This window comes from Bombyx mandarina, chromosome 05 (assembly GCF_030267445.1).
Source record: "Bombyx mandarina strain Sakado chromosome 05, ASM3026744v2".
Taxonomy (NCBI): domain Eukaryota; kingdom Metazoa; phylum Arthropoda; class Insecta; order Lepidoptera; family Bombycidae; genus Bombyx; species Bombyx mandarina.
Window position 1 is genome coordinate 14,863,212 of NC_143212.1, and position 12,283 is coordinate 14,875,494.

At 39.6% G+C, this 12,283-nt stretch overlaps 1 protein-coding gene across 3 annotated transcripts in view; it reads left to right on the plus strand.

The window, feature by feature from the left end:
• Klp31E (kinesin-like protein 31E) overlaps nucleotides 1-12,283 on the plus strand; it is a 90,160-nt gene that overhangs the window by 21,385 nt on the left and 56,492 nt on the right. For all 3 annotated transcript variants that reach the window (XM_028174179.2, XM_028174178.2, XM_028174181.2), the window contains exon 3: nucleotides 3,959-4,187. In XM_028174179.2, coding sequence (XP_028029980.2) covers nucleotides 3,959-4,187 — 229 coding nt within the window. The remainder of the gene's footprint in view (nucleotides 1-3,958; nucleotides 4,188-12,283) is intronic.

Genomic DNA, 12,283 nt, shown 5'->3' on the forward strand with positions numbered 1-12,283 from the left:
GACCTGGCTCCCTAAGAGCTAGGGGTCCCACCCGTTTTGTGCGGGGAGAGACCCAGACGTGGGGTGGCGTGCTTTGCACGCTCACCCGCAGTAGGAAGCCGGGTGATGGTAGACCGCGTTCCCCCAACCGGTCTGGGGGAAGGTGTAACGCGGCGCCATCAAGGCGGGCTCTCGGCCCGCTGAACGAGGGAACCGGTGGTCGTGTCGCTGGCGGCCGCCGGTCTGGCGTCCGTGGGACGGTGGGATGGATGTAATGTGCTCTGCGTCAATCCTGTCCCGCCGTCTCTACAGCCAAGACTGGGCTCCGGCCCGGTCCGAGGTAGGGCGCCGGTTGTGAGCGGCAGGAGTTTTTAGTGAGGTTCAACTCCCACATACACCACCTGCCGCGCGGGTGGGGATCCGGCGATTTTCTCCTGTGGAAAAAAAAAGAAAAAAACTTCAAGACTGGTTAGGTGTTAGGGCCAATCGCGATTCACGCCCAATTGTGCCGCATGCATTTCGATTTGAATTTGAATTAGATCTTATGTATTAAGTTGGCCAGTGGCTTTGTCGTTGTGTCGCATAGGCAATCTGGGGGCTGGATGGCCTACGACTTCCCAGCCCACGATGACTTCAAAGAGTAATTTACTAAGAGTTTTAGAATTACTTTCTATCTTGTTTATGCAGTTGTTCCCGCATTTATCTAGAAAATTACGAATTTTCGTAAAATTTTCTCAGGTAAACATATAATAATGATAATAACATATAATTATTTTTTTATAAATTATAACAATATTAATTCTGTCTATTTGTTACGTTTTTACACTTAAACCACTGAACCTATTTTGATGAGGCTTAGTGTGGGCTTAGCTTGAACACTGGTAACAGACGATGGGCTACTTCTCTGTCTACCACTGAGCATGAATTTCCAAGGACGTGATATACATTAGTCCACGCAGGCTGCGGGTGTAAAGCTACTGTATAATATAATAATAGTAGAGCAATATCTTTGCCAGGCTACCCTTCTAACCTTTTGTGAGTGGTGGTAGGATCTTTTGTGCGTCCGCACGGGTAGGTACCACCACCCCGCCTATTTCTGCCGTGAAGCATTAAGGCGCTTAGGTTTGAAGGGTGGGGCAGCCCTTGTAACTATACTGAGAACTCAGAACTTATATCTCAAAGTGGGTGGCGCATGTACGTTGTAAATGTCCATGGGCTCCAGTAACCACTTAACATCAGGTGGGCTGTGAGCTTGTCCACCCATCTAAGCAAAAAAAACTTCTGCTTCAAAAGAACTGTTCATCTTGACGTAAGTTCAATGCGAGCAATAGTTTCGGTAGGCGGCGGCCTTGCTCTGGCATTGTTTTCGTCCACGAGCGACGGTAACCACCCACCATCAGGTGGGCCGTATGCTAGTCTGCCTACAAGGATAGTAAAAAACACAAAAGATTAATCAGGATATTCAATAAAATAACGATTGTATCATCGAACTGCAATTTTACTATATTATCATGTCTCCCCCTCCTCCTCGCGTCCTTTCCTCACTGTTGAGGGTCGTGACCATCATGTTTAGACAGGATTTAATTTTTTGTAATGTCCTTCCAGCGTTTCCGATCATTGGTCGCTTGAGGGGCTTCGTGGAATGGGGGTTTCTGGTGTGGTGCGGATATGATCGAACCACCTGATCATGTACTAGCCAGACTATTATTATTTCAGTTCATAATTATCGAAGTCGTCGTGGTCTAAAGGATAAGACGTCCGGTGCATTCGTATCGAGCGATGCAACGGTGTTCGAATCCCGCAGGCGGGTACCAATTTTTTTAATGAAAGACGTACTTAACAAATGTTCACGATTGACTTCCACGGTGAAACCTTAGAACTTATATCTCAAGGTGGGTGGCGCATTTACATTGTGGATGTCTATGGTCTCCATTAATCACTTAACACCAGGTGGGCTGTGAGCTCGTCCACCCATCTAAGCAATAAATAAATAAAACTCCGGTCACGGCTTGCTGCGTCTATCGTAAAACGTATATACACAATGTCGTTATGTACATGTACTGCGACGTATGTATTGGGGCGGGTAGGAGACGAACCAAGACGGAAGCCCGATGGGTAAAAAAAAACAAATCTACATATTTATGAGGCTTACTATAAAGCTAGTTGTTACAGCTCGGGGTTCTTAGAAAAGTGCTCCGTCGACAATCGGGTTTCAAGGTCGTCATAGGAATACAGCACCGCTGTGGTATCTTATAACGGTCGTTAGCAAAACACGTATTTTTTTTTTTAAAGTTTCGCTAAGACTTTAAACTTCACACTTCACTGTAAATTGTTTTTATTTTAGAACATAACCTAACATAACCTTTATGCCGCTCGATGTTATCGAATAAAATCATCATTATAAGGAAATATCGTTATACCTACTCCTTCTATGCGAGTTTCTCTATCTCTCTCTTTGTATTCAATCTAATTGAAATCTTCGACGTTGTTTTACAACGTGGGTGAAAATCAGGTTGTGATGTCTATGAACTGTCGGGGACAAGTTAATAATCGAAATGTGAGCCCATTTGCATGTGTGCGTCAATCCGAAAAGACACGATTTTTTGTATTACCATTCTCCTTACATAGGCATTTTGGTAAACATTACATTGAACCAATTAGTTTGATTGACTTAAAAGAACATGAAAACTATGAACGCAAACAATGTCGCACTGATTCAGCTCAAGACTGTAGCTCTTTTAAATTATAATGAAATTTCATTTATGTCAAATCTGCCATAAACGCCAGTGATGATATTATAAACGCGAATGTGAGTTTAGTCTGTTACTCTTTCATGTCTTAATTTACACAATTAATCGTCATGAAATTTTGCATGCACGCGGGGAATGGATATAGATAGAAAATGGCATAAGGTTCGTTTCATTTAGTAACAAATATTATTCCAGAGGAATATTTTTACGTGGCTACATAGACGTCAGGGAAACCGCGTGTAAAAGAAGGTATTATAGTCAAATATAAATGAAAAAAGTGGCTTGTAGAACTTTAAATGAGTGTATGTATAAAAAAAAGAAATAACCCATTGCCTATTTGATTGTACCGCTATGTTGGGCTCAAAAATAATTTAAATATGGCTCAAGCGGGTGATTTGTATATGCACTGCGCATGCGCTGACCGAAGTCCACGGTCATGTTCCCTTTAGGACCGGTAATTGGGACTTCCGCTCTTTATTGAATCGTGGAACACCAACGTGTAATATAATGTCAACAAACTGCATACACAGTGTAACGATGCTTCTCTAACGTGATTTAGAGACACCGGATACAAAACTATGGATAATTTAATTATTATTACGGCCGTAGAGTTATCATATCGTGGGTTCCGGCTTCGAGCGTAGGACATTTGACAGGAGGCGTCGACCTCATCTTAATAGGTGGGCGATAGCAGTCACGTTGAGGTACCAATAAAAATAAAAACGATACTTCGCATTAAGAACATTGTACACGAAGTTAACCAAAAGTGTTGTCTCCTCAATCCTGTCCTTACGGCTAAATCTTAAGATTACTATGAATATGTGGGTATCGTACGATTTTTACTGCTTTTCTTCTCTGAATCTAACCACTGCATTGACGCACTGTACCAGTCCACCGGACGGACAGACAATCTTTACACACAACTACCTGCAAAGCCGTATCCTTGGAATTATAATTTACTGGTAGTAGGACCTCTTGTGAGTCCGCGCGGGTAAGTACCACCCTGCCTATTTTTGCCGTGAAACAGTAATGCGTTTCGGTTTGAAGCACGGCGCAGCCGTGTAACTAAACTGAGACCTTAGAACTTATATCTCAAGGTGGGTGGTGCATTTACGTTATTGATGTCTATGGGCTCCAGTAACCACTTAGCACCCGGTGGGCTGTGAGCTCGTCTACCCATCCAAGCAATAAAAAAAACTATATATAGTTAATATTTTAATTTTCTACAGGATTCGTCCACAAACACCAGCCGAGATTGTGGAGGGATGCGGTATATGCGCGAGAGCAGGTGGTCCAGCGGGCGAGGGTGGGGTGGCATTGGGCACCGAAAGAGCCTTCACCTTCGATTACGCCTTCGAACCTTCAGCTTCGCAACAGGAGCTGTACGAAACCTGCGTCAAGAAACTGGTGGAAGCCGCTCTTGATGGATACAACGCTACCGTGCTGGCATATGGACAGGTTAGTTCAAAGCTGTATCTAAGCTTAAAATTTCTTGGGTCCGCGGTCTGCTCCCAACACCTTGCAGATCGTCAAGCCCCACATACCCCGCGCGCCCCCCTATGCGCGGGGACCTCGTAGGAGGTTCGGCGTCTGGCACGAAAAAAAAAAGTCTGTATCTAAGCTTGTGAACTTTGTTTGTTCATACTCTGTTATCGCGCTTCGTTTGAACGGTTATTACGTCGGAACAGTTGTTAGCAAATCCCACCCCTCCTAGCTGAGCCTTTGCTCACCCACCTGTTCTGGTGAAGCTGGAAAGGCCTCCTGGCCACCAGTAATCTTTCAATCATAATAAAAATAAAAATAAAAAAGTCGGAACTTTAGTTTTGTTTTGCCCTTGGTACGCCCAGACGGATAGGTCAGCTCGCGGGCTCGATCTGAGAGAATTTGCTAACACTAGTCCTAGTAAAAGCAGTGCTTCGCAGAATCTACCACCGAATCGGAATCGCGATTCACTGAAAAGATCCGGCGAGAAACGCAGTGGGCTGTCAGTGAGACTACCGCTTAGAGTATACATAAACTTATGTATACTCTAAGGAGTACCGGGAATGATTATGACATAGTAAAACACACTTGCGACAAGTGAAGTACGTGACACTTGGCTCCGACTAATCAGTTTTTTTTGTTTGAGAAACGCATTCATCCTTCGCAATAGTCAAAGCGATCTGTGACCGGGTTTCACTAGTCATTACATTAAAATTGTAAACAGATGTGTGTGTGTCTGTGCGTCGGTGCTAATCGTTTCATATGCGGTTGAAAAATTGAAATATAATGTCAGCTTTCTAAATTAGGAATATGTTAACATCTACACACGTAGGATGCGATGCACTTTTAAATGTTAACTGCGTATATACTATGTTAGTCTATATATGTGGTACAAGTAAATACATAAAATAATACATAAAAAGTAAAAATATATATATGTATTACAAACACGAAAACTGACCACAAAATAAAATGAGAACAACCAATTTTGTCGAAGTTAATTAAATATGCCTTATTAATGATAACTCAAAAACCACTATGTAGATCTTGTTATATGAGAAACATCGGCTGTTAAATTAGGATTGTCCAAATCGGTTCACTTAGAACAAGGTTCTGAGGTAAAATCCATAAAAAATAAAGACGAATTCAGAAGCTTCTTATTTTTTGAAGGCGGTTAAAAAAACTAACATCTACTTACCCTTTTTGCTATCTCTTTTTCTTAATTCCAATTATTTATACTATGAGTGGGAGCCATCTGCGTATTAATATCTAAAACCACCAAGGTAACGGTAGGATGTGAATTGATGCCTCTTCATTCCTTTTCTTTATAAGCAATAGTAATCACAAATGATCAGTTGATTCGAAAGCTCGCCTTTTATAGCAATAACAATAGTAAGTACACCGCAGTCTCTTTTGTATTAAAATTCTTATACATAATGGTTGTCTAATAAAAAAAATCCCCGGTCTCTCTAGATCAGGGCTTCTCAAACTTAATTTGTGTACGGCCCACTTATTTTTCTAACGCCCCCCTTTTTTCACTTAATTAAAAACCACTATAGCGAGAGCTCAGTTGGTGTCTAAGAGTCTTCCTAGATGAAATTAGAAATCTTCTCCCAAGCCCGTACACAACGCCCCCATTTTTTTTCTGGGTCTGTTACCGCCCCCCTGTAGGCCTATAGCGCCCACAAGGGGACATTATCGCCCACTTTGGGAAAGGCTGCTCTAGATGAAATTAGTCATTGTGCTTTTGAGCTATTTCTGTTGATGTATCCATTTGATGTATATTCTGCTCTACTGTTTTACGACAAACAATTGCTCGTATCATTTCTAAAAGTATTATTTGTGCAAAGAGAACGAGATCTAAGAAATTCTGTTCTTAATTAAGTTATTTTAAATTTATACCCCGAAACTTCTATTGTTTTTAGCGACCAAACTTCGTAGCCCTTGTCTCGACTAGGCAATTGAGCTCAACAGGCTAACACTAAGAAACCTAGAGAACAATTTTAACCCGGTTGCTAAAAATATAACGCTACAATACTAATTAAAAGCTAGAAGATTCCTGTCGTGTGCTATAAAATCCCGGCAAAGCTCTTCATGGAATATGTACGCGTATTAATAGCTTCTGCAATGGTTTTAAGCACAAATAGAATTTAATTATCCCAATGTATTAGTCTTGAACACAATGTAAAACCGTTTCGTAAACACTTGAAACAATGTAATCATTCGAAATATCTGTTCTTGGAAACCGGTCGATGTATTCCAATTTCGTTAAATCATCAGGTATATGATTACAAGGAACGATTTCAGTTAACGGACAAGGAGAATTAACAATTCTAATACTTACATAACAAGTTGTGTTTCGTGATTCGATTAACAAATGTTTGCCGTTGAACCAATTGAAACAGTTCAGTTGTGTTAGACCAGTGCAGTCAAAGAAAGAGAGGTGGAACAAGAATCACTCCAAAACATCTAGTTCTTTCTTTGAGCGAATTATATTATCCTATTTCTTATATTGAATTATTTATATTTCGTGATTAGAACAAGATGATAAATAAATCAAAACTTATACTTCATTCTTCGTTCATGCTAAAAACAGTTTTTTCATCGACAAAACTGAAATTCTCTTAGATCATCGTTGTGTATATTTTAAGATCTGAGGTATAGATTATGTCTGATCTAATTTATACCGCGAAGAGATATATCCAAGTGTGACGTCGCTGTGATTACGAACACATATACAAGTTGTAGAGATATACGACAAAGAGAAGATCTTCCACCGAGCGGGTGATATTGCTCGGCAGACCGACGGTCCGAATGTTGTTGTTCGGAACTTGTATGTATATGCAAGCTTATCTTGAAAATGTCGTAAGCGAGATTCAGGTATCTGTCAAATATCTTGCGTTGTATGATGGATACCCGCCACAAAGTATAATTGGGATTGGGATGGCAAGGTCCAAAAGGACCTTTTTGAGAAAATGCGCGTAATGGAATTTAATTGTTTATCCACGTGCACTATGTTATGCTATAACCCTTCTCGTTCAGTATCTAAGGCATATTTGTGGAAATGAAGATACGGGTCCGCTGTAGCGCGCCTTGTTCTAGTTTCTTCGCACGCTCCTCTAATTATATAGATAAAGTATTCATTGATATTCGTTGTATCGATCGTGCCTTAGGCGGTAATTAGCTCATCTTCAACCCCGCTAACGGTGGTATCTACTACTGAAATGTTAGTGTTCCAATTACTTTCACTGAATGGCAATAAGTCCGTCGGTGCATCTATTCTACATCTCCTTCTTTAATTAAAGCCCTCTTTCATTTTTTAGAAGCTCTTTATGCTATACGCAATAGCGTATAGAATCAAAATCTGATGTTAAGTGGTTACCGGAGCCTTTGAGGTAATTATAAGTTCTAAAGTCTCAGTTTTACAGTACAATGGCTTCCCTAACCTTCAAAACGCATTACTACTTCACGGCAGAAATAGGCAGGGTGGTGGTACCTACCCGGGCGGACTCACTGTCACTATCGGGCTGTGCTGAAAGCTATTCTTGATCGTGTCTACCTTATCCGTCCATTGGCTGCGACTTCATCCTCTTGGCCTTATTATCCTCGATTTGACCAGATACGAACAAACGCTCAAGATTGTTCGAACTGCAATATGACCGAAATTATATATTACGAGTATAATAAAGATAATTCTAAAACAGATGCTCTTGGACTATTAAATTAATTACTCTAAGCAGATGTTCTTGAATAATTTGAAAACGCTCTTTCGAATTGTGTTGTCTTATTTTTAAGGGAAGCCGCCAGAATAGTCTTTTGTTGTTTGTACAACATCCAATGGCCAATCATAAATAAACCTCAACAAATATTCGGACCAATTGCAACCGAATAATGTATGAAGACATGTCTTACAGTCCCGCAGCATTTGCGAAGATCCTTAAGCCTCACCCACGCGCCCGAGATAATTACGTTAACAACAAAAAACGTTTCAATTACATACAACCAGAGCTCATGATTTGCATGTAGTGTCACAATAACAAAAGTGTGGAACACAGAATGCTGCGTCACGAGTAGGCGGCGCTCCTTGTCCGCTACCCACGTACCTCAAACGACCTCTTTTACCGCTGTTGTAATTATGCATTAATATCAAAGGAATTTATTAATCGGATGCGAATATTAATTTATCCTTAATTTGTTTATTTTTATTTATTTATTTATGCATGTTACTGGTGGTAGGATCTCTTGTGGGTCCGCGCGGGTAGGTGCCACCACCCTACCTGTTTCTGCCGTGAAGCAGTATTGAGTTTCGGTTCGAAGGGCGGGGCAGCCGTTGTAACTACATATACTGCAACTATACCGCATTTACGTTGTAGATGTCTATGGGCTCCAGTAACCACTTAATACCAGGTGAGCTGTGAGCTCGTCCACCCATTTAAGCAATTAAAAAAATGTGACTAGGAGATGTATGGAAATCGTAGTGCAAGGTAGAGGGGGAAGAGGTCGACCGAAGAATACATGGATTGAGTGTGTGAATGACGATATGAGAGAGAGAGAGAGAGAGAGGAGTGAGTGTTGAGATGACGGCTGATAGAAGAGAATGGAAGAGAAAAATTAGCTGTGCCGACCCCACCTACTGGGATAAGGTGGAGGAAAAGAAGAAGATTTATTTATTTATTTATTAAGTTGCGCCAACAAAGTAATCATCAATACAAAACATTAACAAACTGACAAAAGTTCATGGCAGATGTCACCTCAATTATAGGTACAATTGACAGTGCATTGACAACAAAAATAAAAAAAATTATATACCTAAAACTTGATTACATTTGATTGATTGCTTATGATTAATTTATATTTAAAAGGGTTAATTATCCGCGACAGATTTTTCCTGAAAGTTGTGAGACAATTTGAAAAAACATCTGTTTCACTTAAAATTAGTTCAGCGCAATCGGACAACTCTGAATGAACGTTGACGGAGACCGCGTCACCGTGGACATTATTGTAGTCCCAAAGGATTATGTTTAAGGGAGATAGTAAGTTAATGATTGAGGTCGTATTTTCGTGCCAGTTTTAATGGTCAGATAGCCTTTTATCTCAGGTTTGTAGATGGGCGCATGTTACGTCTATAGCGTTTCTAGACTTCGATAACCACTTACAATTAGGTCGCTAAAGAAAGGCGGCGATTTTGATCCATACCGACTCAGTGTTCGAATTTAAGTTAATTGCGATACTATTTTCATTAATAATAATTGCCCCTGTCTTACCTGTAGACTACGTTTCTTATCGAATATTTCTATCATAATTCTATAATACGAATGAAACAACGCCTACATCAGAGTAATAAACACTTCCTAACGCAATTCTTGCAGTCGTTTCCTTTCCCCTTAAATATTACACTAATGCAGACAGACAGACAGTCGTCCCACGTTCAACGCGATTTATAGTAGGTATAACCATCAAGTTTTAGAATTACACTAAGAAGGTTTTAGCTGTATAAATATTTGTCGTAGTAAACGTAAAATTAGAAAAACAAAATACAGCTATACGTACTCTGCAAACAAGAATTAAAAATTGCTCTAGGTATCGACTTGCCTGTGTCCCTAGCATTACCAATGTCCATAACCGACGGTAATCACATACTATCATATGTATCGTAAGCATATCAACCTGCGGTAACATTTATAATGTATAAAAGAACCTTTAACCCAATTAACGTGCTCTCAAAAGTATCATAGTTATTTACCTAAACTTGCGTAATAGTACAGGTTGTCATTGTTCCGTAAAGAAATCAGGAATCGTAGGGAAGTTCAACTTTTCCCAATCTACATAACCGCGCAGCCAACAAATATCGCATCCAAACCCCAAAAGCAGTTCAAGGGGCGAAGATAATGAAATTCGGTTTGATGCTGACAACTACCAAAATATCTTTAATATTTTATCAATTAGTATATTTAATATTTAATCAATTAATTCTTTGTTCGGTAACGTTTGAATAAATCGAATTGCAAAAATGCAAATGTCTCATTGTGATGACAATCAGATGTTTGTTTATACGCCTATGACTAAACGCACTTACTTTAAACACACGTCAGAGAGAATACAAGAATAAAAATTTGATTAATACAGAATGACTTTTAATTTCGGAAACTGTTTCATCTGTCTATTACTGAAAGTGGGACGCGGTGTACACGATTTTCGCGCGACCCGTTGCTTGTGAGTCACTCGCGAATCCAGTGCATACTGTGAGAGCCCAATTAGACTATTGCTAAGAGCTACTCTTGAGAGGGCAATGAACTTGTACCTGGTTTCCGTTGTCGTGTCATAAACAATTGTCTCGAAGTTTATCTCTGATTAGGCTTAATACCGTCAACGTTGAAACGGTATATTGGTTTTCATCTGGCAATTATCGGTACATTACTCAGTGGGGTCAGTTCATCGTGTCGATTTTGTGATTCTTATAATTTAATAATAGGCCGTCTGCCTAACGCCATCCGTCATTGTATGGTCCGTTGTCAACCCTATAATGGGTCCTTAGTTTTCCTAAGCAAGAGTTCAGTGGAAAATTGTTACACATAAATGTCAGATTCGACAGCCCTGGAGAGTTTTTTTAGAGGACCACTCCCAAACTACCCGCTAAGGCGTCCTCAGAGTTGTCGATAAAATACGCCCCACCTGCCACAAAACAATGAAGCGAGCATTCACTGCGAAAACCGCCAGCAGGAGGCCGGGATCGCATATCTGCACTTCCTGATAATCATCTTGACAGTATGTTTTCACGTAAGAGTCTCTTACCCATAAATGTTCAGTTCTATTCAATTATTACTAATATCCGTAATAATCCTAGGAATTACAGGAAAGTTTATTAAGCACTTGTGATCAGGTTCTCTTGATTTCAGCTGTCGCGTCTTCAACATCGGACATTAAATAAATAAATAAATATTTACTAACAATCACGCCGCGTTAACTTGTCCTGCGATAAATTCGTAAAGAACTTGTGTTACAGGTACCAGATAACGGAAATAAATGTAAGATTTTTATTATACACATACCTACATATATTTAATATACATCCATAACCCTGGAAAAGACATTCATATTTATCATACAAATATCTTCCCTTGGCGGGATTCGAACCCGCGAGCCCCTTGTGTAGTGACCATGTCACTTACCTCTACACCAGACGGCCGTTACATTAGAAGAAAGTGGTAGGTCTGTACTGTGCAGTGTCATGGTAATTATAATATCCTAGCTTCGACTCCAAACTTTGAACAATCAGTACGTACGCCAAACTCTAAAGGGAATACAATAGAGCCGTGCGTGCATTTTAACTTAACGTTATCGACGGAAATCGATGTTTTTAAAACAGGGCCTTTTATCAGTACTATTTGCAAAGTTTATCTATTTCAAGTATAAGCTATGTGTTACATTTTATGTTACGAACTTGGTATACCAAATGCGATGCGCAAGAAAAATAAACTTCTTGTAAGTTCTTTCTCGCCATTTTATAGTATACTAGCTGACCCGGCAGACTTCTTAGTGCCTCAATCGATAAATAAAAAACACATCAAGGGGACACATCAAAGGAAAAACAAAATTGTTTGTTTTTATATAATTCCGAGCTTTTTTATATTTTTTCACCTTTTAAACCATCCCTAGACTTTCACGAATAATTCAAGACCAAAATTAGCCAAATCGGTCCAGCCGTTCTCGAGTTTTAGCGAGACTAACGAACAGCAATTCATTTTTATATATATAGATTGATGTAATGACATCAACTACTGTATTATATATTACCAAAACGAATATTACTTTGCTACTAGCTTTTTTGTATTTAGAATCTTACAGAATGATTTGAATATAAAAAACTTACTACTCGTTTGTGAACATGGCGATGACGTATTGAATGTTACATCTATTTAAGCTTAAAAACCCGATATAAGTTAATATTCAATAGAATAGGAGCAACGACACCAGTGACAATAAATAATAAATCCATTCTACATTAAATTTATAGTTTATTATTCACCTAGCTGTCTAGAGAGGAAGATATATAGGTATATGAGAAGATATTT